Genomic DNA, 27,384 nt, shown 5'->3' with positions numbered 1-27,384 from the left:
TAAAAAAAAGTAAGGTAGAGTGTGCTTATTGTATCCATGTTGTATTGCAAAACACTTTTTCTGCTATTGGGATACGGGTAAGGTTAGTTTGGTTAACTCTTTCCTCATCAGCATTTCATTTTTTACTGTAAGTAGCCATCCATCGCCAGCTTTTTTGATTAATCTCTGCCTTAAAAAAGTAGTTTATAGCTTCATTCATTTTTCTTTATCGACATTTAAAAATGTGGGTAAATGTTGCTAACAAAATTTCAAACGAAAAGCTGAGAAAATCAGTTTTTTGTCAAAGACTTCCTCTGGATTGGATTCAGAATGATGAACAAAACATAGATGGAGTAGATCGAGTCCATCAACACACCCTAAGTTTGCAAAGTCGTTACCTCTTCATGTGGGTTCAACATTTTTTTCAGTAACATTAGGCAGTTTTATATGCTGTTGAATGTTTGGTGATCATGTTAGCTTACTTGTGCATAAACAGCTTCTATCCGCTCCTTCTGGTTTGCACAGATATCCTTCTTCACTTGTTTCTGGATATGGAATAGATTTCAGAAGATCTGTAACAGCATCCCCTTCCATATAACAGTGAAAATACGAATTGCTGGAGAAACTTGTAAATGGTGGGGAAGTGTTGTGTCATAAATGACAGAAAATCTCATCCCAGAAAAATGGCAGGGAAAGAGTTAGTACCTATTTGCAACAATTGAGTTAATATATGCCACTGTTTCTTTCTCACCAGGACATACATATTTTCAACTGAATTGCACATCAGACTAAATTCCAGATCTATACAGATTCATAAAAATACATCAAGTAAACTCCTGAAATCTGGATACTTCTGAAATTCAACAGTATATTCATGATACATCTCTTTCATGAAGTCAGAAATGTGGGTTTTGTACAAAGCACACACACATTATCATTATACAAGCTTTCGTTTAATGAAGGTTCCCTGGCTGCTGTGATTAAAACTTAATTCTCTCTTAAATAATACATGCAGACCAGCTCTAAAATGCAAAGCTGCACACTATCTGTGAAGGTAAATATATCTTTACATGAATTCGATGTAAATTATTCCCAGCTCTGGAGGCACAACAGCATATGTTGTTGCTGTAGTCTGAAAGAAATACACTCCTAAAGCCCCAGAGGCTGTGGAAATAGTTCTCTGTCCTGACTACTGGTGAATGTTCACAGCCGTAGCATATCAGCAGAGACACAGAGCCCACAGTGTGAGAACAATGGAAGTAATAATAGAGACCGAGCACTTGTTGAAAGCCGATACTTTTGCATTTGATTTCAGTGATAAGAAAACGCAAGAAATGGTTGCTATGGCATGAGAGACACCTAAGTGAGATAATATAAATCTTCTGTAGGCAAATTATTTTGAAATGTCTTCCAGTGAGAGTTTGTGTCTCACACTTTCTCTCTGTGTGTGTGTGTGTGTGTGTGTGTGTGTGTGTGTGTGTGTGTGTGTGTGTGTGTGTGTGTGTGTGCGTTTACTTATATCACTTTTGGGTACATTCACCAGAATACACACCGGTAAACTGAGGACCACCCAAAAAATTGAGGACATTTTGTATGTCCTCATTTGTTTGACTATACAGTGGCATTCAGCATGCTCTAAAATGGTGTCCAGGCTTAAAATCTCACTTGTCCCAAAAAATCACTTTTAAGTGATTTGTGTACCTGAAGTGTGTATGCCCCCCCACTAAAGTGTGTATAACACAGCGCCCTCTAGGAGTACTGCACTTCCGGAAAAGATACACACTTCGGGGATTCTGACCAATCAGAGCGCAGGAAGCTACTACGAGAGCGGGAATTCATGATCTGACCAATCAGACGCCAATACGTCATCAACAAACATGGCGGAGGCAAAAAAAATCATGATTAATGAATGAATTGACAGAAAATTATAGATAAATTCCCAATAATTAGTATTTAAATAAAAATAGACTAATTTGCCCTGAGCTGGAGCTCTCGCGATTTATATGAGCATGTTTCTAAACTTTAATCCTCGCAGTTTTGCGCTCGCATCAGAGTCTGCTCTGTGTGTGTGTGAAGATCGCGCTGCTGCCCCGCACCCTATACAGAGACTATACGTTACAGCACGTACAGTAACTTACATAGGAGTTTGTTAATCATATAGGAACGAGTTTGAAGCGGGGAAGGGACAGGCACATTACGTCATGTGAATTTAAAAAGTACATATTTCCTTCCAAAAGCGGATCGAGGGACAATTGTTTAAATCTGTCAATATGTGTGATGATTTATTCATCTGAGTTTGTTCAATAAAAATACACAAGCCACAAAAAGATGTGAAAACATGCAAAAATCGCTTGCTTTTATGAGTGATTTTATTTGTTTTAAGTGTTTTCTCCTACTTTGCGCTCTGCCGTTCCCTGTCATATTATGAGCGATTTCCCTGAGCGGCCGCCGCCCCTCCCCCACCCACCGAGCTGGAGTCCGTTACCACAGCAACACATTCACTTACAGCAAACATTCTTATTATATTATATTATATTATATTATATTATATTATATTATATTATATTATATTATATTATATTATATAGAGGAGATCAGTTACAGCAAACATTCTCTTTATATTATATTATATTATATAGAGGAGAGCAGTTACTGCAAACATTCTCTTTATATTATATTATATTATATTATATTATATTATATTATATTATATTATATTATATTATATTATATTTATTGTATTATATAGAGGAGAGCAGTTACAGCAAACATTCTCTTTACATTATATTATATTATATTATATTATATTATATTATATTATATTATATTATATTATATTATATTATATTATATAGAGGAGAGCAGTTACTGCAAACATTCTCTTTATATTATATTATATTATATTATATTGTATTATATAGAGGAGATCAGTTACTGCAAACATTCTCTTTATATTATATTATATTATATTATATTATATAGAGGAGAGCAGTTACTGCAAACATTCTCATATTATATTATATTATATTATATTATATTATATAGAGGAGAGCAGTTACTGCAAACATTCTCATATTATATTATATTATATTATATTATATTATATTATATTATATTATATTATATTATATTATATTATATTATATTATATAGAGGAGAGCAGTTACTGCAAACATTCTCATATTATATTATATTATATTATATTATATTATATTATATTATATTATATTATATTATATTATATTATATTATATAGAGGAGAGCAGTTACTGCAAACATTCTCATATTATATTATATTATATTATATTATATTATATTATATTATATTATATTATATTATATTATATAGAGGAGAGCAATTACTGCAAACATTCTCTTTATATTAACGTATATTATATTATATTATATAGAGGAGATCAGCTACAGCAAACATTCTCTTTATATTGTATTATATTATATTATATTATTATATTATATAGAGGAGATCAGTTACTGCAAACATTCTCTTTATATTATATTATATAAAGGAGAGCAGTTACAGCAACAATTCTAATGATACTATATTATTATATTAATTATATTACAGTTTTTCTCAGTTGCTTTGGTGCATTTCTCAGATCACAACTAAAATTCTTACTTGTTCAATCTCCACATTATCTACTTGTGCACCTCATAAAAGCAATTTCTCATTCTTTTGAACAAATTGCAGTACATTCATGCAGTTGATTATGTGCAAATGTATGCTGTTTCTTACATTATTAATTGCTTATGTCATGTTTATAAAAATGTATTATACTGGTTCTCTGTTGAATAGTCTTACCCCACAAAACATATAGGCATTAGTTCCATAAGTCATTAAATGCAGAATTGGTTGAACTAGTTGTCATAAACTGTCAAACATATTTTCTATACAATTCTATTAGACTTTTTTTGTCCTGAATTGTTGAATTGCAGAGGTGAGTTCTGAATTTCACTAATGAAGGGGAATGTAAAGCATTAGATCAATCAATGATCAACCAGTTCTCTATAATAGCTCAGAGTGCATCTCATGAAGCTTCATCTGGGATGCATACAGAGCACAACACGTTACACACTCTGAGAGAGGAAGAACAACAGGGTGAACAGCCGAGAAGAAGAAGAGGAGCAAGGATGTGTGGTGGAAGGGTAAGGAGGTAAAACAGAGGAACAGGCTAAGATTGTGTGTTTCAGAAGAAATAAGTGCCATTATTGTAGATCATGTTCTCATTCATGACCTTATGGCCGAGGCTGGATGAAGGGTGCAGCCGAATGTTGGGAGAACAACCGTGTGTCTTCAATCATTCAAGCGTTTGTAGACAGAACAGGTGTGTAATCAGACAGTGTTCACTCTACTGCACTGTACTGTTCACCATAAACTGTAGACTTACTGTAATGCTATAGGCTATTACAGAAGTCTACTTGCATTATACATTATACAGTAAATATACTTGATAGAGACACGTACATACAGTATATGTGTGATAGTCTTGTTTTTTATATCACAGTGCCACTGTACTGTAATCTTTTGTCAGACCAACAGTAAAAGTGCATATGTGAATCCTGTCCAGTCTCCTCTAGAGTAATGCGTATATGTGTGCTGTTTAAATTTATATGTCATTCAGATACAGTGCAGTATTTTGTATTTTCAATCATTGTCATCAAAATCGTAGCCATAGTTTACATCTGAAACTAAGCATTTTGACATTCTTGTTTGTGAACAATGACACAAGGATATGTTCTTTGATATTGTACTAAGGATTTTGAGCAAGTTACAGGAGTTTGATGGTAGGCTAATCTATTGTGTTCTGCTGTTTGTACGAAATGCACTTAGGTACTGGTGTGCAAATCTTAAGGATGATTCAATAAATGTACTAAAGTGACTGATAATAACTGTTAATAGAGCAGTTACAGCAAACATTATGTAACTGCTGTCTCTCTCTCTCTCTCTCTCTCTATATATATATAGAGAGTCTCTCTCTCTCTCTCTCTCTCTCTCTCTATATATATATATATAGAGAGAGAGAGAGAGAGAGAGAGAGAGAGAAAGAGAGAGAGAGAGAGAGAGAGATAGAGACAGCAGTTACATATAGTCATAATACAAAAGAAAAAAAGTGTTTAAAAGAATCATGAATCAAGCTGACACGTTTAAATGTTTGTTTACAGATGTATTTTGTTCTTACTTTGATTTTAAAAGCCATTGGATCTACACTAACCCTAACCCTAACCCTAACCCTAACCCTAGCTCTGTCTCTGCCTGTCAGACTGACTGAGATCTGCTCATACTGTGATCAGCCGCCCTTCCCCCACAGCACTGACTCTGATCGCGCGCGCGCCCTTCCCCCACAGCACTGAGACTGATCGCGTGCGCGCCCTTCACCCACAGCACTGAGACTGATCGCGTGCGCGCCCTTCCCCCACAGCACTGAGACTGACTGCAGAGTGAAAGAGATGAGATGAATGAACTAACAGACTGACCAGTGACAGAGAGATAGGTAATCAGCAGTGCTGCTCAAAAGATGACAATCTGTTGTGGCTATGCGTTTTTAAAGCACTTTTACATTGTCTAACAGCTTCTCCGCCCTTTAATGTAAATACCATTCATTTATTAAATACATAAAAAGATAATGCTGTTAAATTACACGTTAAAGTTTAATTTTGAGCCTCGAAATAATCCACACTCCTTCCCCCTTCTTAACTCAAATAAATTCTGAAGTAGTTGTGGGACACTGATGAAATGACAACAACACAGACAAGTGCAGAACTGGAGATATACCAGCTCATATCAGCCCTGCTGTATATTTGCAGACATCAATTTACTATTTTGATTAATGATATTAGTAGAAAATAATATGCCTGTTCAAGAGATCTAGGTTGCTCATTTAGGCATTTTTTGCTCTTTTAAACCTGTGTTTGTACGCACATGCGCAGTGGTTCCTAGTTCGAGGCGGGTGGATTCGTTTAAAAGTGATCATGTGCTCTGTCCACTAGAAAAGACCGGAAAAGACACTCTGGAAAGACTCACTTCACCACAGGTTTTTTTGTTTTGTTTTTTTTTAGTTTGAAGAAAGAGTACTGTGATTAAAACTGTGGAAAAAAAGATTCTTGCCATCAGATAATGTTCTATTAGGTTAAATAAATGTAGTCACAATTTCAACGTGAAATCCAAATACGTAATTACGTCATTTACGCAAGTCTGCGACCGTGGATGTGTTTTCCCGGGAAATGCAGACACGTGACAATGGGACGCGAAACAGACGACGACAACCCCCACCACGCACGCATTAAAGGCTAAAGGTGAGATCTAGACTTGTCCTCAAAATGCATGATAACTAAATACATTGTGAAATATGAAAGTTAGTAAGATGTGTTTATTTTAGTTGTTTAATTATTTTTTCCTTAGGGTTTTATTTACTTCTCGACTGTATTTGAGTTTGCTTCTAATATGATGATTTGCTGCAATAAAGAAAAAGTTTATTGCCAACTTGTAGGCAATGGCCAGTAAATAGAATTTTGTTATTTTTTATATAATAGTACTTTAGATTCTGCAAATTAATCTAAACAACTGAGTCAGTGATAGTCTACTAGCCTATATCATTGTTTTTTTTTTTAATCAAAAGTGTTGTCAACTATCAACAGTAATTTGTATAAATAATGAAATAATGAATTCCATTTTTTTATATCATTATTATTTGATAATTTTTATTTTATATAATATTTTTTATTACATTATATGCCTGTTCTTATTATTATTTATCTTTATAGAGCTTTTTTGCCCAATGCCAGTACATAGACACTTTATAGTATTTTTATTGTGTGTGTCAAATCCAAAGCAGACCAAAAGCACATTAAAAATAGCCCCTATGAATCTAGCTGGTTACTGACTGAAAATCTCCCATACGCTCTTAAATCAAATATGAATATACAGTAGATTGATGTCAATTGTGGTCACAAGGCACACAAGAACTAATGGTTTTTGGCATCATTGACATTGCCTTTTTTATCTAAATGCCTGTTGTTGACTGGTCACATGTGCTGTCATTGAATAGAGCTCTGTTGATATAATATAAAGATATACTTTAGTGTTTAACAGAAAAAAACACAACACAGGTTTGGAACAACATGAGGTTCAATTGAAACAACAATTAATATAATTGTATGTTAATTATGTATGTTTTTGGGTGAACAATTCCAGTAAGATCAACAAGATTTTTTTAAATATGCTTATTTATTTCATTCACCTTATATTTATTTTATTTATTTTTTTCAGTCATTTCAAGAAAGAAATTCAGCATGCTGGGAAATAAAAGGCGTAAAAAACCTCTGCAGGACGCTGAGCATCACATTACCTGTGAAACCGACAAGCCTGGGCTTCGAGAGCAGTTCATCAGCAAATATAAAGGCAAGTATAAATTACTAAGCAGTTTAGTAATAACGTTAATCTACAAAACTGAGAATTTAATGTGAGGTGAGTCATATGGTTGTTAGGCCAACTAATATCCATGTTTCACAAGTTAAACAAAACCAGTTACATTTTTGCATTTCTGGTTCCATCAACCCAAAGTCAATGTTTATTTGCACATTCTGAACCCAGTTATGCATAATAAGCCGACAGTGCATGTGGTCATGTAAACGCAGACTAAGGTCACCATAAACAGCATAAGCATAAACCAATCGACACAGATAGATTTTTGCCCCTTATTTGCAGATTTGCCCGGCATGTAAACACATTAACCTCTGTGTTCTGTGGCTTATTGAAGGGAGCATGTGTGATGTGTGACAGGAAAGTGTCCTTATTTTGGATTAAAGCACATCCAGACAGAGCGAGTGTTTTCTTGACCCAAGAACCTCTTAAAAGTATTCTCATCTCGTTCAGAAGTGGTACAGTCAAAATCCTGCACCCGATACTGCATGAGAGGAGAATATGAGTCTGGAAGTTTTCCTCTGAAATTCTGGAATACTCTTGGGCTTTATTTAACATCACAACTGACATGACATATGAAATACACAGTCAGATAAACGAATGGTTAGGTTTTGACGTCATTAACCTGATTTACTTATAAAGTAGTGGTTTACGTGGTTATTGGTTTGCATGTAAACCTGGATAATGGATTATTTCAAGAAGGTGATTTTATTTTGTTATCAGCGTATCGGTGTGCATGTAAACATGATCAATGGGTTTTGGTTAAATTCCTGAAATAAGATCCATGGTTAGCACAAGATCAAGATATTTTCACGCTTTACTCCACAACATAAAATAGTAATACTCTCTTGTGTGTTTTTTTTAAAAGCCTTTACTTGTCTGGTAAAAGGCAGTTGTTAACAAGTGTCTAAATGGGAGACGGGTTGTCTGGGACATTAAACGTCATCAGCTGAACAGATTAACTCATCTAGTCACTTTCACAGCCTCGTTGTGTTTATAATCGCACTCTTGCAAACTATTCTAGGTAGATGTAGGGATGGGGATGTATACATCACACAATCAGTCAAACATGCATTATAATAATGCAGAAACATTATAAATATTACACAGGGAGATGGATTTTAAAGCTTTAGAGTTCCTGGAGGCACATTTATCAACAAAAAAAAAAAAAAACTCTATACTTTTATCTAAACTATAGAAGCCACATAAAACATCCATATACCACAAAGAAAAACTACCTGAAAGAGATGCAAATAATAAACAAACAGAATTGTCTTTTAAAATAATGCAACACAGTTGTTGAAGCTTCATCGTAAGGAAGTTGAAGTTGGTCAACCGTGGTGTAGTTTATAGATTAACTTTAGCTTATTTTCTGCAAATCCCAGTGGGTTTTTGTGGAGGAAACCAGGGGATGTTCAACTACTACCGGGTTGGCCTGCAAAAATAGGTTTGTGTAAGAAAATGTATGTAATTTTAACTGTATAATTTTAAGACTTAAAAGTATAATGTAAAGTATAAAAAGCAAATCATGCTTTGAGATTAGCCTGACTTTTGACTATTTTCCTTAAGTAATTTCCCTTTCACATCGTATAATGTACGTCATATGGTAGAGAACTTTTAGTAATAAAATAATAGTTGACATTAAAGAAACTGCAGCTAATGTATTTCTCCTCTTTAGAGCTTTCTTCCGACCGAACTGAACACTACACTGAAGCTGAGAACACGTTCCTGTTTGATTTTCAGTGGCATGGCAAAAATTGGTGGTGAGTACAGAACTGTTGGATTGATGTAGTAAGGATGCTAAAATATCTGGAACTGTAAAATACTTAGGATGTGTTCATACCTGGAGTTCTGTTCGCTTGGTTCGTTTGGTCCGGGTCCGCTTAGTGTTCAGATTGGCATTTCTATTGTCAAACCTGTTATGCTTGACCAGTCTGTCCTTTTTAGGGTCACATCTTCCTGTTTTTGGTTCGTTTACATGTCTCTGGGTCCATGTTACATTCTTTTTTCATTCGAACCGCACCAGAGTTCGTTTGGAAGCCAACTGAGACCTATTTATTCAGCATCTGGATCCTCTTGTTTGGTGGCACCAGGTTTCAGATGGCAGTGTTCACACTTATTCAAATTAACCACACTAACAGTCTAAACAAACATGCCAGGTGTGAACACACCCTAATAATTAAAATTCAACATGAACTGACATTAAGAGTACTGAGTGCAGTTTCCTTGAGTCATCTAAATTGGCTTTCCCTGTATTCCCTAAAGAGAACAAAATGATTAATTTTAGATGCCTTTATCTGAGAGCTGAGAGGATGTTGCAGTGCGCCATTTAATCTCATATATCATATAGATCAGTGGTTCTCAGACCCTCCTCTCTGCAGATTCTGTATGTCTCCTTCACCTGACACACTCAGATGAGTTCATAGAGCTGTGTTCTGATGATGAACTCCTCATCTGAATCAGGTGGATTAAAACACCAGACATACAGCATATGCAGAGTGGTGGGTTCCCAGGACTGGGGTTCAGAACCACTTATAATAACTGTACATGTCTAGCTAGTACTGAGTGGTCATTTTATGTCTTTATAGCATGGATGCATCTAAAGAAGACTCGTCCTTGGGAAGACTTATGTAAATGATGAGACCAGAAATACTTGCAAAATGAGAACCGTTGAAGTGAGCAGAAAACCTCACCTGTGTCTCTTTGCTGTACGAGACATTCTACCAGGGGAGGAAATCACTTACAATTATGGCGACTCAGATTGGCCATGGCGAGTCAAGGTACTATCAAGAAAATGCTAAAGAGATTAATCAGTAATTCTCACAAATCTCATAATCTTAACTCTCATTCTGATTAGTTACCATGTGATTGTGGTCTCATATTTCTCAAGCCTTTGAATAAAGCATCAGCAGAATCCACTGATAAAAAGCCAGCCAGCAGTTTGGGTCTGCAGAAATCGGTAAGTCCACTTTAAAACATCTGTATCATTATATTATTGACTCTTTCAGCGTAGAGTTGTGTGTGAAAGAAATGATAGATAACGTGTAGGACAGCTAGAGGAATGAACATGAACAAGTTTTTCTGTCCTTTACAAATATTCTGATTTTGATATTCACTGGTTTCTTTTCTGACATCCAGCCCCATTGTTCAGCTTCTGTTTCTTCTCCTGAATTGGACAAGGTGAACAGCAATGGTCCATATAAGCAGTCAGGCAAAGCAATAACATCAATGAATAAAACGGTAACCATCTCATACATGCAGCAACTATCTACTGATGTTTACTGCCAGCTAGTTGAAAGTGCAGTGAGTGATTTCTGAGAAACACTATTGATATTTGAAATCGACACCCAAACAGACACACCCCTCCCTTCATTGCTCGGCCCCCAAAATAATGAACACGCAACACAGGCAACCACTAACAGCTGGCGCTCAGGTGTTCAACTCGAAAAGATCTTTATCGCTGGCAAACCATAGGATGCTTTTTAAAGGTTTGGTTTTAGTTGATTGTAGGTGCATATCCACTTCATCCAGCACACGTGTGTAATAGTAGTGGGAAGTTCGGATCATTTTACTGACTCAGATCTTTAAATCTCGTTCATCAAAATGAACAAATCTTTTTTCAAGTTATTTCGTTCATTTCAGCAGAATGTATTTAAAATGTTACATGTTAGCCAAATTCCCCAAACACATCAAATGTTGATCGCATTTAGAATAAGAAAAAAATTGCAATGCAAGAAAAAGGCCATATTATGAGAAACAGTTAATTTATTTATTTGGGTCTTCAGGCTATGCATTCTGTTAGTTTACCTCACCTCCCGATCTAAGCCGTTCGATCATCCCGTGATCCTCATAAACTGAGCTTTGCAGTCTGTAGTACCAGATACAGTATTGATTAGTTCACGTTTCGAGTCTATCGACTTTGGGTTCAAGTCATTCGTGCATCACGTGACAGCCCCATATAGGCTGAGCTATGCAGTCGCTACCGGATACAGAATTGATTAGTTCATCTTTTGAGTTTTCGTGGACTTGATAGGTGAACTAATCATTTATCTTTCCGGTACTGACAGCATAGCCTCTGTGGGACTGACCGGAAGAACGAAAGACTTGGACCCGAAGTCTCGAGAGATGAACTAATCATTTCTGTTTCCAGTACAGAACCCATGGGATGTTGGGCATGTGCGGTCAGCGCAAAATGAACGAATCACTCTCTGAGACAACTCGGTAGTCCCGAGTCATATTAAAGATTCGTTCATGACGACCCGTCACTAGTGTATAAACGCTTCAAATGATACAAAATTGTATTGCCATTAGAAATGTACTTATGTACCCACACTTATGTAAAATGTACCCACAATTAAAACAAACAAACTAAAAATGACTTGGATGGTATGGAGTAAATGTAGCGCCTTACTACCAACCTCTGCTAGTTAAGTATAGTTATTGGTTCAGAGTTTAAATGTCTGACTCTGAACCAATGTAACTATTAATGTGACTATTGTCACAATTTGTATGTAAAGTTTGTATAAATGTTTGTTTAGAGTTTTTATTTTATTAATGATCTTTGCTTTGAAATGTGCAAAACATTTTTTGTTCACTCCTACAGTGTGTTTGTTCTTGTCTGAAATGGGTGCCACAGTTTTCAATATTGCTAATGTACATTTTATTCTTGTTTAAGCTAAATACCTCTTTATATATCTGCAGAAGCGGTTTCAATCAAGATTGGCAAAATTAAGACAACATCATGAAGATTGCTATGAACGTTTTAACAGAGCAGAAATTGAAAAGGAACACAAGATTGCTAAACAGCAATCACAAAAAGTTTGTTTGGTGAGTAATATGTGAACATAATCACACTATTCTGTGATCAACGCCTCAGTCAATTAACGGTTAATTATTTTATTATTCATTTATTTTATTAATTAACAGTTTGCTTAGTCCTTTTGCTTTTAGACCTTATATTTTTATTCAAATTATATTTCAAGCTGTCACAGTCATCCTCAGTCGCATCCACATCTGATGCACCCTCTTCATCGGCACCCTGTGCTTTGTCCACCTCTATAATGGCCTCATCAACCTCATGCTCTCCTGCCCTGTCCTCATCACCGTCACCAGCTCCTGCGCCACCCATGCCACCTTCATCCTCGCCTGGGCAGCCTTCATCATCATCATCTTCGCCTGGGCAGCCTTCATCATCCTCGCCTGGGCAGCCTTCATCATCCTCATCCTCGCCTGGGCAGCCTTCATCATCCTCATCCTCGCCTGGGCAGCCTTCATCATCCTCATCCTCGCCTGGGCAGCCTTCATCATCCTCATCCTCGCCTGGGCAGCCTTCATCAGCTTCGCCTGGGCAGCCTTCATCATCCTCGCCTGGGCAGCCTTCATCATCTTCGCCTGGGCAGCCTTCATCATCCTCGCCTGGGCAGCCTTCATCATCTTTGCCTGGGCAGCCTTCATCATCCTCGCCTAGTAGGCAGCCTTCATCATCCTCATCCTCGCCTGGGCAGCCTTCATCATCCTCATCCTCGCCTAGGCAGCCTTCATCATCCTCGCCTGGGCAGCCTTCATCATCCTCATCCTCGCCTAGGCAGCCTTCATCTTCATCATCCTCATCCTCGCCTGGGCAGCCTTCATCATCCTCATCCTCGCCTGGGCAGCCTTCATCATCATCATCCTCGCCTGGGCAGCCTTCATCATCCTCATCCTCGCCTGGGCAGCCTTCATCATCATCATCCTCGTCTGGGCAGCCTTCATCATCATCATCATCCTCGCCTGGGCAGCCTTCATCATCCTCGCCTGGGCAGCCTTCGTCATCCTCGCCTGGGCAGCCTTCATCATCCTCGCCTGGGCAGCCTTCATCATCCTCATCCTCGCCTAGGCAGCCTTCATCATCCTCGCCTGGGCAGCCTTCATCATCCTCATCCTCGCCTAGGCAGCCTTCATCTTCATCATCCTCATCCTCGCCTAGGCAGCCTTCATCATCCTCATCCTCGCCTGGGCAGCCTTCATCATCCTCGCCTGGGCAGCCTTCATCATCCTCATCCTCGCCTAGGCAGCCTTCATCATCCTCGCCTGGGCAGCCTTCATCTTCATCATCCTCGCCTAGGCAGCCTTCCTCTTCATCATCCTCATCCTCGCCTGGGCAGCCTTCATCATCCTCGCCTGGGCAGGCTTCATCTTCATCATCCTCGCGTGGGCAGCCTTCATCTTCATCATCCTCATCTTTGCCTAGGCAGCCTTCATCATCCTCATCCTCGCCTAGGCAGCCTTCATCATCCTCGCCTAGGCAGCCTTTATCATCCTCGCCTGGGCAGCCTTCATCTTCATCATCCTCGCCTAGGCAGCCTTCATCATCCTCATCCTCGCCTGGGCAGCCTTCATCATCCTCGCCTGGGCAGCCTTCATCATCCTCATCCTCGCCTAGGCAGCCTTCATCATCCTCGCCTGGGCAGCCTTCATCTTCATCATCCTCGCCTAGGCAGCCTTCCTCTTCATCATCCTCATCCTCGCCTGGGCAGCCTTCATCATCCTCGCCTGGGCAGGCTTCATCTTCATCATCCTCGCGTGGGCAGCCTTCATCTTCATCATCCTCATCTTTGCCTAGGCAGCCTTCATCATCCTCATCCTCGCCTAGGCAGCCTTCATCATCCTCGCCTGGGCAGCCTTCATCTTCATCATCCTCATCCTCGCCTGGGCAGCCTTCATCTTCATCATCCTCGCCTGGGCAGCCTTCCTCTTCATCATCCTCATCCTCGCCTGGGCAGCCTTCATCATCCTCGCCTGGGCAGGCTTCATCTTCATCATTCTTGCCTGAGCAGCCTTCATCTTCATCATCCTCATCCTCGCCTGGGCAGCCTTCCTCTTCATCATCCTCATCCTCGCCTGGGCAGCCTTCATCTTCATCATCCTCGCCTGGGCAGCCTTCATCTTCATCATCCTCGCCTGGGCAGCCTTCATCTTCATCATCCTCGCCTGGGCAGCCTTCATTGCCTTCCTATGCGCAGCCTTCATCATCATCATCATCATCTTCTCTTGCTCCACCCTTATCTTCACTCTTATCAGTGATTCAAAATCGCAGATGTCTGAGACACTCTCATTAAGGGAGGTGGGTAGATTAATTTGCTTAATTATTGGGATGGTCTGGCTGTATTGCACTTGTAGAACTAACAATAGATTATATGAAATTATATATTATTTATATTTGTTTGTATTTCTCCTCTTCCAGATATCCTCTTTAAGGCCATCAAGAAAAAGACAGGTATGTGACTTGCCATGTGATACTTTATATGCTCAATTTTTTTGGCATAATTATGACTTTGCTTGCCAGTATCCACAATGCGATGAAACATAATGTTACAGGAACCACTGCCTTGAGTAAGTGTTATATTCTCTCATTCAGTATTCAGGAAGTACCGTCTGTGACACAGACTACAGCGATGTCACAGACTACAGCGATGTTGACCAAACATACCAAAAATCAGCTCAGATGAATCGGATGGTAGTTCTTCTGGACATGACATGGTCAAAAATGGCCAGACACCTTGAGTTTGTCCATCGCAGAGGGAACACTGCAGCTGGCAAAAATGAGTAAAGTCCTAATGGCCATGGAGAAAGGAACACTGTCTGACTACAAAGGAAAGATGCATCTGTCAGTATGAACTACACGCGAAACTTCATCATAGTTCATAAAGGACACTATTTTCTTGAAACCTTTGCTCACTTCTAAGCCGACTGGTGTGTTTAGAGCACACAGAGGTCGAACTCTTTTCCTGCCCTGGGCATCATCATCTTTAGGTTTCAGAGGACAGTTTTTGATATGTTTCCAAAGGCTACGCTTGTTATAAGGCCCTTGGCAGTAAATGCAGTGAATAAATTCTTTGGCTCTTTGTCTATTTTTTGAACGGTAGTAGGCAATCATCTCCCCATGTCCTTGTCTCACCACATCTTTGTTGTGGGCAAAGTTGCCCCTTTTTCAAAGGAGGTTCAACTGTACTCGTCTTTCTTTGGAATGTTTTGGAAATGCTATTGCCTTTACAACCCCCACTTCGTTGCGATGGACAAATTCAAGGTGTCTTGCCATTTTTGAATATGGCTTAGAGCAATTAAGGCAATACTGCTTCTTGTACGCCTTGCGGAGTTCCGTCTTTGGTGATGGCATTGACTGAATAAAAGTCTTATCACCAGACAAGGTGTTTGTCTCTTTAGATTGGCATTTCATCTTTTTTGGTGATGGTACAGTCATAAATTGATCAGATGAACTACCTGCCTCGTTGGGAGATGTTGGATGTATCAAAGCACTTTTGACAATGTCATGTCCAGAAGAACTACCATCCGATTCATCTGAGCTGATTTTTGGTATGTTTGGTCACATCAGACCCCATCCTGTTGAACAAGTGCTCTCCCAGCTGCTAATGGCCATGGAGAAAGGAACACTGTCTGACTACAAAGGAAAGAAACTTGATGACATTGAAATTGACCCAAATGGTACGAGTATACTTGGACTGTCTGTGTGTATCTGTTCTTTACATATTTGCAAAACAATGTATATGTTACCGGCAAAGTGTGTAATCCGGAATTCTATAGAATGCCCTAGGTAATGTAGGTAGGTAACTTAGGTAACCATCAGGCATTCTATACAATAACGGGATTTCACACTTTGCCGGTAACATATATAATCATGTCACAGATGGTAAGTATAAGCAATAAAGTGTAAATTTTTTTGTCAGTGAATTATTTAGAGCAACTTGAGGCCCAAGGTGATTCCATGTCAAGTGATGAGGAGGATTACAGTGACCTATCTCAGAAAACAGCACCAGCAGAGACTGATCAACTTGTTCAATCTGATCAATCTGTTTCATGGGAGGATCAAGGTAAGAAAAATCTCTAAACTACACAAACAACAATAATCAAATAAACATGAATCAGCTCCATGCAGCAATATCCAGCCAAATGAAAAAAATATACACATTAGGACACATTAGTCTTGATTTGGTCTTTACTCACCAATTTAGTTGTAATGAGAATGTGTAATGAGTATTTACTTGTTTTTAACTATTTCATAGGTTCTTCAAACGCTCCAAAAAAGAAATGGGAGGACAGTGAGGTAAAAGCAGTAGAGAGACACATGATGAAGTTCATCAAGACATACAAAGTTCCTGGTAAGCAAGACTGTGAAAGATGCATTCACGCAGAGCCAGAAGCTTTGAAGCAGCGAACATGGACTGGTGTGAAAAATTATGTGCGGAACAGGATCACGACTCTTAAAGAAAAGGTGGTTTGTAGGGTGGCACAAACACTTTAACACTTTGCACATTATGCTCTTTTTGTAAGAAATGGAGCTAAATTAAAAGAAATGAGGATATAGGTGTAGAAATATTTTGAGGATGGAATGAAACAGAATATAAAGTGCAAAGTTAGAGTATAAGAAGGCTAATGAAGAAGTAGAGGATATTAAGATAGTCAATTTTCATTATTCAGTTTTCTTTGTTCAGTTGCAATGAAGTTGGATGGAATGTCATGTTAAACTTTTTGATATTTCTGTCATAGAGGGAGGAGAGAATGTTAAGAGGATAAAAAGGGAAGAGTGAATAGGTGTGTTGGACATGGGCCGTGGCTGGATGTAACCGATCGGTGAGAGTTGCAGTGTGCAGGCGGGAGGAGCTGAAAACAGACACGTGAGTCGGACACTTTCTGCTTCCCGTAGTGACGCAGAGCCAGAAGCTTTGAAGCAGCGAACATGGACTGGTGTGAGAAATTATGTGCGGAACAGGATCACGACTCTTAAAGAAAGGGTGGTTTGTAGGGAGGCACAAACACTTTAACACTTTGCACATTATACTCTTTTTGTAAGAAATGGAGCTAAATTAAAAGAAATAAGGATAAAGGTATAGAAATTAAAATTGAGAGACGCTCACGCTGTGTTTGCATACTTTACCACAGCTGAAGTGAAATAAATGCATTATTTGCCAAATACACAGATATTTCAGAGACATTTTCATGCAATACATGTACTGCTTAATACAGCATCTGTTTGTACAAGAATAAAGTTCAACATAAGCCTAAATACCGATGAAGTGGGGTCTACATTGTATCAGTTTTATTTGGATAAACATGACAATATAACAGCGTGACTACATGAAAGGGGATTTCACTGTTATAAAAACAGATTTGTGAGCATTAGTGGAACTAAAGGTGTGAGAATTAACTCTTAATCATTGTGTTGCAGTGGATTCGGCCAATCGTGGATCAGTTGTGTCGTCATCAGAGCTCATGAGTCGCTCTGGAGAAGCTGCGCTGGCTGAGTCCTCCTGCTCTCCAATCGCTCTCGCCGTACTCTGATACCATACGTCACAGTCACGGGGCTTCGCTGTCTGAAGTCGGACACAAGTTCTAACCGGCATGCACTGCTCAAGTCAGCTGCTGATCGGTCTGCGCAGCGCTGCATGAAGTCCAACAAGCCTAATGCTCTCCTCCCTCTTTACATCCCTTTACATTCTCCTCCCTCTTTACATCCCTTTACATTCTCTCCTCCCTCTTTTCATCCCCTTTACATTTTCTCCTCCCTCTTTACGTCCCCTTTACATTCTCCTCCCTCTTTACATCCCTTTACATTCTCTCCTCCCTCTTTACGTCCCCTTTACATTTTCTCCTCCCTCTTTACGTCCCCTTTACATTCTCTCCTCCCTCTTAACATCCCCTTTACATTCTCTCCTCCCTCTTTACGTCCCCTTTACATTCTCTCCTCCCTCTTTACGTCCCCTTTACATTCTCTCCTCCCTCTTTACATCCCCTTTAAATTCTCTCCTCTCTCTTAACATCCCCTTTACATTCTCTCCTCCCTCTTTACATCCCCTTTACATTCTCTCCTCCCCTTTTACATTATCTCCTCCCCTTTACATCCTCTTTACATTCTCCCCTCCCTCTTTACATTCTCTCCTCCCTCTTTACATTCCCCTTTACATTTTCTCCTCCCTCTTTACGTCCCCTTTACATTCTCTCCTCCCTCTTTACGTCCCCTTTACATTCTCTCCTCCCTCTTTACATCCCCTTTATATTCTCTCCTCCCTCTTTATGTCCCCTTTATATTCTCTCCTCCCTCTTTACGTCCCCTTAACATTCTCTCCTCCCTCTTTACGTCCCCTTTACATTCTCTCCTCCATCTTTACGTCCCCTTTACATTAGGCTTGTTGGACTTCATGCAGCGCTGCACAGAACGATCAGCGGCTAACTTGAGCAGTGCTTGATGGTTAGAACTTGTGTCCGACTTCAGACAGCGACGCCCGTGACTGTGCCATAAGGCATCAGAGTACAATGAGAGTGATTGGAGAGCAGGAGGACTCAGCCAGAGCAGATTCTCTAGAGCGACTCACGAGCTCTGATGATGACACAGCTAATCCACGATTGGCAGAGTACACCGCTTGACAACGATCACGTGCGTTTCATGTTTCTTCTCACACCTTCAGTTCCACTAAGGATCACAAATCTGTTCTTTATAACAGTAAAAGCTCTTTTCATGTAGTTGCGATAAATGTTTATCAAAATAAAACAATGTAGACCCCACTTCACTGGTATTTAGGCTTATTTTGAACTTTATTCTTGTACAAACAGTAGTGCATGTATTGAATGAAAATGTCTCTGAAATATCTGTATCTGGAAAATAATGCGTTTATTCCACTTCAGCTGTGGTAAAGTATGCAAACTTAGCCTGAGCGTCACTACGGGAAGCAGAAAGTGTCTGACATCACATTCTCTCGTCTGCACACGGCAACTCTCACCAATCGGTTACATCCAGCCACAGCCCATGTCCAGCACACCTAATATAAGGGATGAATAGAGGGAGTAAATGTAAAGAGGATGAAAAGAGGGAGGAGTAAAGCGGGTAAAAAGAGTGAGGAGTAGAGTTAGAGGATGAAGAGGAGGAGTAAAGAGGATGAAAAGAGGGAGTAGTAAAGAGGGTAAAAAGATGGAGGAGTAGAGTTAAAGAGGATAAAGAGAGGGAGGAGTAAAGCGGGTAAAAAGAGTGAGGAGTAGTTAGAGGATGAAGAGGAGGAGTAAAGAGGGTAAAAAGAGGGAGGAGTAGAGTTAAAGAGGATGAAAAGAGGGAGGAGTAAAGGGTAAAAAGAGGGAGGAGTAGAGTTAAAGAGGTGAAGAGGAGGAGTAGAATTAAAGAGGATAAAGAGGGAGGAGTAAAGCGGGTAAAAAGAGTGAGGAGTAGAGTTAAAGAGGATGAAGAGAAGTAGAGTTAAAGAGGATGAAAAGGAGTAAAGTGGGTAAAAAGAGGGAGGAGTAGAGTTAAAGAGGGAGGAGTAGAGTTAAAGAGGGAGGAGTAGAGTTAAAGAGGGAGGAGTAGAGTTAAAGAGGATGAAAAGGAGTAAAGCGGGTAAAAAGAGGGATGAGTAGAGTTAAAGAGGGATGAGTAGAGTTAAAGAGGGAGGAGTAGAGTTAAAGAGGGAGGAGAGAATGTAAAGGAGGAAGTAGAGAGATTTTGAAGAAGGGTGGATGGAGGAAGTACAGAGGATAGTTGGGCACTGAGAATCATTCCCACCTCCAAGTTAATTGATTTTTCATTGTTGTTCTTTTAAAAAAAAGAATAATTTGAAGTTCTGTCATTAACTGCAATGTGCACTTTCAACACAATGTGTCCAAGACTGTTAATATTAAAGAGTCATTTAATCGGAGTGTGTGTCACTAGAGTCCCCAAAGAGTCGTTCAATTGGAGTGTGTGTGTGTGTCACTTGAGTCCCCAAAGAGTCATTTAATCGGAGTTTGTGTGTGTCTCGAGTCCCCAAAGAGTCATTTAATCGGAGTGTGTGTGTGTGTCACTAGAGTCCCCAAAGAGTCATTTAATCAGAGTGTGTGTCACTAGAGTCCCCAAAGAGTCATTTAATCGGAGTGTGTGTGTCTCTCTAGTCCCCAAAGAGTCGTTTAATATGAGTGTGTGTGTGTCACTAGAGTCCCCAAAGGGTCATTTAATCGGAGTGTGTGTGTGTCACTAGAGTCCCCAAAGGGTCGTTTAATCGGAGTGTGTGTGTCACTTAAGTCCCCAAAGAGTCATTTAATCGGAGTGTGTGTGTCACTTAAGTCCCCAAAGAGTCATTTAATCGGAGTGTGTGTGTCACTCGAGTCCCCAAAGGGTCATTTAATCGGAGTGTGTGTGTGTCACTAGAGTCCCCAAAGAGTCATTTAATCGGAGTGTGCGTGTCACTCGAGTCCCCAAAGGGTCATTTAATCGGAGTGTGTGTGTCACTAGAGTCCCCAAAGGGTAATTTAATCGGAGTGTGTGTGTCACTCGAGTCCCCAAAGGGTCATTTAATCGGAGTGTGTGTGTGTCACTAGAGTCCCCAAAGAGTCATTTAATCGGAGTGTGTGTGTCACTTCGAGTCCCCAAAGGGTCATTTAATCGGAGTGTGTGTGTGTCACTAGAGTCCCCAAAGGGTCATTTAATCGGAGTGTGTGTGTCGCTAGAGTCCCCAAAGAGTCATTTAATCGGAGTGTGTGTGTCACTCGAGTCCCCAAAGAGTCATTTAATCGGAGAGTGTGTATCACTATTTTTATTTGTATAGAGTTTTTTTTGACAATTACTACACTTTACAGAAGAACATGCCTAATGTCTTAACCCCAGTGTGTAGCCAAAGATGACTCTGATGAGGAAAACTCCTTAAGATGTTTTTGTGATAATGATTAGTTTACAGTCGATGCTAAATTAACTAGAGGGATGCAGCCGGTGGTCAGTGAAAGGTTCTCTGCCATGAAGTGAAGTCCGTTTTATTTCTATAGCGCATGATACAATACAGATGGTTTCAAAGGAGCTTCACAGACATAAAATAACTTGCAAATGTCAACAATTATGAAATGAATAATGTAGAGCTGTTTTACAGTTGAAATTAAAGACAATAGTGTTATTATTCAGCTCAATTCTGTTCATCTTTTGCTTCTGATAGTCAATCAGTCAAATCAATAATATTTCTGAATGTTAATTGTCATTCCCCAACTGAGCAGCCAAAGGCACTTGATCTCAAGCTACAAATCAGACAAAAAATGTAGGCTACCCATTTACAGTGATCTTGCAGAAAAGAAGAAACCCAGTTTACTCTCTCACACCTGTATCTCTGCACTAGCTTGATTTCACTGTCCAGTATTGGAACTTTGAATTGTAATATTCTACTTCTGTCTTCTTAGGATAAATAATATATAACATCTCAACAATGTCCTGAAAGTATACCTTAACCAGAGTATGTGTATCACCATGGTCCTCAAAGTATGACTTCATCAGAGTTTGTGTTTAATGTCCCCAAAATGGACATAAAAAATACTGTCCCTAAAGTGAAGGCAAAATGTCAGGTCTTTAAGGAAGGCTTTTATTGATAAAATCAAGTGATAATTGTGATGACAGCTTCTCCAGAAGTGCAGTCATATCTTTCTTTTGTCTCTAGACCCTTCAGAAAGGGGTGTCCCTAAAGGTAGGGTTCCCAGTCATACGTCCTCACATTGTGGTTAAGTAGGTATGTGTGTGTGTGTGTGTGTGTGTGTGTGTGTGTGTGTATACAGAGCTCTATGTTTTCTAGTGGATGAATATTTCAGTGGGGCTTCAGTCTCTTACAGACGAGCTGTTCTCCAGTGAACTGAAGACACATGAAGTGTGTTTGTTGTGTAACGCGTTGTGTCCGGAGGAAATATGGAAAGCTCAGTGAGTTATTAGAGGCCAGACAGACTCTCAGAGGCGATTGGCTTTACACAAAACACACTTTATTCTCCTGTGGAACTCCTGGAACTGACTGTCACGCTCTACCATTCACAGCGTTATTTCGTTCAACCTGTATATGCTCCCAATGAGCCAAATAATGAATCTCTTACCACAGCTATGCAGACGACACACAGCTCTACTTAGCCCTATCGCCTAATGATTACAGCCCCATTGACTCCCTGTGCCAATGCATTGATGAAGTCAACAGTTGGATGTGTCAAAACTTTCTTCAGTTATACAAAGACAAAACTGAAGTCATTGCGTTCGGAAACAAAGATGAAGTTCTCAAGGTGAACGCATACCTTCACTCTAGGGGTCAAACAACTAAACATCAAGTCAGGAATCTTGGTGTGACACTAGAGTCAGACCTTAGTTTCAGTAGTCATGTCAAAGCAATAACTAAATCAGCATACTATCATCTGAAAAATATTGCAAGAGTAAGATGCTTTGTTTCCAGACAAGACTTAGAGAAACTTGTGCATGCTTTCATCACCAGCAGGGTGGATTACTGTAATGGACTCCTCACTGGCCTTCCCAAAAAGACCATAAGACAGTTGCAGCTCATACAGAACGCTGAGCAGAACCAGAACATATGAACACATCACACCAGTCCTCAGGTCTTTACACTGGCTCCCAGTTAGATTTAGGATAGATTTTAAAATATTATTACTGGTATATAAATCATTCAATGGCCTAGGACCTCAATATATTGCAGATATGCTCACTGAATATAAACCCAACAGATCACTCAGATCATTAGGATCCATATCAGCTAGAAATACCAAGGGTTCACTCTAAGCATGGCGAGTCCGCTTTTAGCTATTATGCTGGAACAGCTTTCAGAGGAAATCAGACGTGCTCCTACTGTAGTCACATTCAAATCCAGACTCAAAACACTTCTGTTTAGCTGTGCATTTACTGAATGAGCACTGTGCCACTGTTCGTCCGACTGTTTGTACTGTATTTTATTTTTTATTTTTCTAAACTGTTTTAATTATTCTTATTTCTTTTTATTATTTTAATTTCTTCTATGTAAAGCACTTTGAATTGCCATTGTGTATGAAATGTGCTATATAAATAAACTTGCCTTGCCTTGCCTTGCCTACTTAATCAACAAAATAACTTAAAAATGATCATCAAACAGTAAACAGAAATAACCCACATACACAACCACAAACCACTCGAGGCACGCAGACTGTTGAACAGGGAGCGCACACCTTATATATACATATATATATATATGTGAAGAGTTCAAAAGCAAAAGCCTCTAAGTGCATCTGAAATTTTCTAGAATGATCAGTTTTATCAAGCTTGTATAAAGTTCAGTCATTTCACTTAAATGGCAATGAAAATGACCTATTAATTGTCATTTAAGTGAAATAACTGAACTTAAATATACAAGCTTGATAAAAATGATCATTCTAGAAGAAAATTTCAGATGCACTTAGAGACTTTTGCATCTGAACTCTTCATATATACATGAAAGATAACGGGTGTCTGAGAGTAACACTGTTTCCTCACAGTCAGAAAGTCCCAGTTTGAGTCCTGAAGTGTTTCTGTGGCTTCAGTAGATCAATAGTGTTGATTAGTGATGGAGAACAATGAGAGTTCAGACTGAGAAAGAAGCTCTTGATGAGTGTGTTTGTGTTCAGAAGAGTGTGTAGAAGATTCCAGAAGACACGAGTGAACAGACCGATGAAGATGATGAAGATCAGTGATGATGATGATGAAGATCAGTGATGATGATAATGATCAGTGATGATGATGATGAAGATGAAGATCAGTGATGATGATGATGAAGATCAGTGATGATGATGATGATCTTGAGAACATGATGAAGGGTTTGATGAGAATCTCTCCTCAGTTTTGACATCAGAATCAAACTTTACAGGCTCGTCTGGATCATTAGACTAGAAATATACATATTAGATCAAAGAGTATAGAAGTAAGAGGCGAAACTCAATAGAACGTTCCATTGCAACAAACTCCCCCATGCGCAGAGCTGCAGCTCCGCCATCTTGGACTGAACGCAACACAGCTGTCATAGGATTGAACGATACCGGTTCAAATTCAAAAGCGGTTAAATGAACTAAAAAGTAGTTTCTAATTTTTAATATCTCTAGAGCAGACATCCCATGTCTCCCGCATATTGATAGCGGCTCCCTGATGCCCGCAAATTAGCTAAAATCACCCGGAATCTAGAGCGAGCGAGCAAGAGCGCGCAGCTCCAAACCGTGTAACGTTAGAGCACACGGCAGAAAGGGTGAGGAAGCGAGATATCAACATATCAACCTAAAATATGGAACACAACTTGTTCAGATTTTTTGCTTTCATTTTCTTGCAGTTCTAAAGTAAAATATATTTTGTAATATATATATTTTATATAAAATATAAATAATTATATTTTTAAATTTGTACATTTTAATAAACTCAAACTTATATAACTTTTTTCTGTTTAACTCTTATAATTTATTTCACTTCAACAATAATCTGACAAATTAAAACAAGACCAACCATAGGTCTAAATTCCAAAGCATTCTTGAATTAAAGGAGAACTCCGGTCAACTTTAACATTGAGCTAATTTTATTGTACATTTGGAGTGCTGTCAATACAGAGAACAACTAAAGTAGTCGATTGCCGAGTTCACGCGCGTGATCATAGGTAACTAAACCTATGCGCGTGAACTCGGCAATCGACTACTTTGGACTTCAACCGAAAAACAGGATGTAAACACAGGTATTTGCGCTGGCTTAAATAACATCATTTTTATACATTTCTTTCACATCTACTGCAGTCAGATCCACTCGTGTTCACTCAGAAGGAATCACTCACATTTTCTGTGCACTTGTAATGACACATCAAGGATGTTAAGAGGCTAAAAGCAGGTTTAGTACTTGCCCCATTGAAGTCAACAGGGTGCAAATTTTAAAAAGAGAATAACTCGGTGTAGGCAACACCGTTTTTGTCGTTGTTCTCTGTACTGACAGCACTCCAAATGTACAAAAAAATGAGCTCAATGTTAAAATTGACCGGAGTTCTCCTTTAACGTTACAACCATTTAAGTTTGGATAGTGATTTTCATGTTTATGCGAAAAAAAGGTGACAGTTAAAGGGTTAATTTAGTGATAACAATGAATTAATAAAGCGGTCATTTGCCAGGTTAGGTGTTCATATATATCTGAAAGTATGCGATTTAAAAAGCCCATTTCGAGTCTTGACAATTTCGACCAAATACATAACTTTAGAAAACTGTTACTGCGGTTATGGGATAGCTTACATTAACGTTACAGCACCTGTTATCGTTGACGTTAGCTCACTTTAAAGTTAATAAAACCTTTTCTACTTTACCTCTCTGGATCTTTGGGGAATCTATGAAATGCTAGTTGATTGGTTGTGCACTGGTAGTTGTTGCAGTTGATGGCAGAACACTGTTTTTTTCTTTGTTTCCAATTATTTCCAGACATAATGTTAATGCTGTATACGGTAGTTGTGCTAACGGTAAAGCCGTTGGTTCAGTCCAAAATGGCGGCCGCGCTACCGAAGCGCCACCTAGTGGCTGTTGTCAAAACTGCAACGGAGTTTCGCCTCTTGTTACTTCTATACTCTTTGTATTAGATTATCATCATATATATTGCTTTGAATTTATACATTTAATATATTCTTAATAAATAACTTTTCTGTCAATTAAACACAATCTGTAAATGTTTAATGACTGCAGAAAGTCAGTCTGATGAATTTGTCTGAATGAGACACTTTATGAAAGGAGAGAAAACAACAGTAAATCTGACAGTAAAACTAAAATGTGATGAAGGATTAAAGTTCAATAATGATCAAACACTCACAGTTTGGCTTTATTCTCTCCATACTGTCACATCTATCAAGTCTCTGTCCTCTTTCCTCTGGTGATTCACTGGTGTGTGTCTCATTTCTGTCCTCCATTTTTCTCTCAGTCTTCTTGTTTTCTGCTGATCTGTGATTTCTGCTGATTTTCTTTCTCCTCTTCATTTGAATCTGTTCAATCACACAGACAGAGTTTCATTAAAGCGATATAACATCATATCACGAGACATCAGATCAACTCCTGATCAACATCTGCATGAGCTCAGTGTTATTACAGCATCTCAGATTAACTCTACAATATTCACAATAATCAATGATGATGACAAATGACAAATATAGAAATGTGAGTTTATGTGTGAGTCCTGATCATAAACATCTTTCTCTTCTCACCTCATGTTTGATCATATTTGATTCATCAGAACGACACTTTACAGCTCCGACTGGATCAACAGAGACTGTAAATGAAGAAAACAACCCGTTATCATAATTATAATACAGAGACTGAACTGATGATATAGACTCAGATCATCTAACAGAGAACATGCACTTAAAATATAGAATTTAAAACATTTGTGATAAAATAGCAAATAATCTAGTCATCATATGAAGATAAAGATCCTCAGTAAAGATGAGAAATGAAATATGAAACATGTTTCTCGCCTGTGAGAAGAAGAGAGATGTAGAATAATCCAGAGTTTATTAAATCACACTGAATATATAAAGATAAAGTCCTTCTTCTGTAGTTTGTGATGGTCCAGATATATTCCTGTCATACATTCATTTCTCTTGTGTTCAGATTCTGCACAAATCTGTTAGAAAAAAAATACAGAGATATAATATATAAGTGTAATTTCACATTTGTTAGTGATTTTTTTTAAATACATATTTATCTTTCAGTTTCACTACAATACTTTGTACACTAACATCTCTGTTCATAATTAATATGTAAATATACTCTTACAAAATGTTTAAAGCTGAAAGTGTTTAATTACCTTGTGCTGATCTGGACAGAGAGAAGCTCCAGTGTTACTGAGAGTCTGAGGAGCAGGACTGACTTTATACACTCACAAACGACACATGCCACTCGCCACTCCCATTGAACCTGAGATTGGAGCTGATTGGATGCCACACGTCCTCCCTCATCTTAACCTCATAACCTCTCTCTGACTTGTGAGACGGAGAATCCCTCTGACCAGTCTGACAGGTATAGCTAAACCCAGACACTAAGAAAGTTTATTTGTACACATTGAGAAACCTGTACAAAGGTTGTGACTTTGTTAAAAGTTGTTGAAAGTTGTTAGGCGAGAAAGGCCACTAAGCTCTACACTAAGAATATCATTCCACCTCTATTTATGAATGTGCATGTGAGTTCACTCACAGGTTTTG

The 27,384-nt window shown here is 38.9% G+C and overlaps 2 protein-coding genes and 1 long non-coding RNA gene across 6 annotated transcripts; 2 read left to right on the top strand and 1 right to left on the bottom strand.

Annotated features, from left to right (window-relative positions):
• The first annotated feature begins 3,468 nt into the window (after window positions 1–3,468).
• On the top strand, window positions 3,469–15,348 carry LOC311095789 (uncharacterized protein). Its single transcript, XM_084134562.1, has 8 exons — window positions 3,469–7,396; window positions 9,096–9,180; window positions 10,006–10,197; window positions 10,308–10,376; window positions 10,556–10,657; window positions 12,119–12,244; window positions 14,640–14,672; window positions 14,814–15,348. The coding sequence occupies exons 3-8, from the start codon at window positions 10,078–10,080 to the stop codon at window positions 15,003–15,005; spliced, it is 642 nt and encodes a 213-aa protein (XP_083990688.1). The 5' UTR covers window positions 3,469–7,396; window positions 9,096–9,180; window positions 10,006–10,077; the 3' UTR covers window positions 15,006–15,348.
• Window positions 15,349–15,371: 23 nt separating this feature from the next.
• Window positions 15,372–17,392, top strand: LOC311095788 (uncharacterized protein). 2 transcript variants are annotated; one of them, XM_084134561.1, is made up of 4 exons: window positions 15,372–15,898; window positions 16,141–16,284; window positions 16,477–16,685; window positions 16,961–17,392. In XM_084134561.1, the coding sequence occupies exons 1-4, from the start codon at window positions 15,721–15,723 to the stop codon at window positions 16,985–16,987; spliced, it is 558 nt and encodes a 185-aa protein (XP_083990687.1). In that variant the 5' UTR covers window positions 15,372–15,720; the 3' UTR covers window positions 16,988–17,392. The 2 variants fall into 2 exon arrangements, with proteins under 2 accessions (XP_083990687.1, XP_083990686.1); XM_084134560.1 differs by having other exon boundaries at window positions 16,477–17,392.
• Window positions 17,393–22,139: 4,747 nt separating this feature from the next.
• Window positions 22,140–27,029, bottom strand: LOC311095670. Of its 3 annotated transcripts, none has more exons than XR_014608879.1 (5): window positions 26,991–27,029; window positions 26,659–26,807; window positions 26,389–26,453; window positions 26,001–26,169; window positions 22,140–24,067 (listed from the first exon to the last, which is right to left on the bottom strand). It is a non-coding gene; the product is annotated as an uncharacterized lncRNA (long non-coding RNA). The 3 variants fall into 3 exon arrangements; XR_014608880.1 differs by having other exon boundaries at window positions 22,140–23,979; XR_014608881.1 differs by lacking the exons at window positions 22,140–24,067; window positions 26,659–26,807 and having other exon boundaries at window positions 26,047–26,169.
• Between the last annotated feature and the right edge of the window lie 355 nt (window positions 27,030–27,384).

This window comes from Abramis brama (genome assembly GCF_963993115.1).
Source record: "Abramis brama genome assembly, chromosome: 14".
Classification (NCBI taxonomy): Eukaryota; Metazoa; Chordata; class Actinopteri; order Cypriniformes; family Leuciscidae; genus Abramis; species Abramis brama.
The sequence above is the reverse complement of the archived record's forward strand: the minus strand, read 5'-3'. Positions and strand labels throughout refer to the sequence as shown.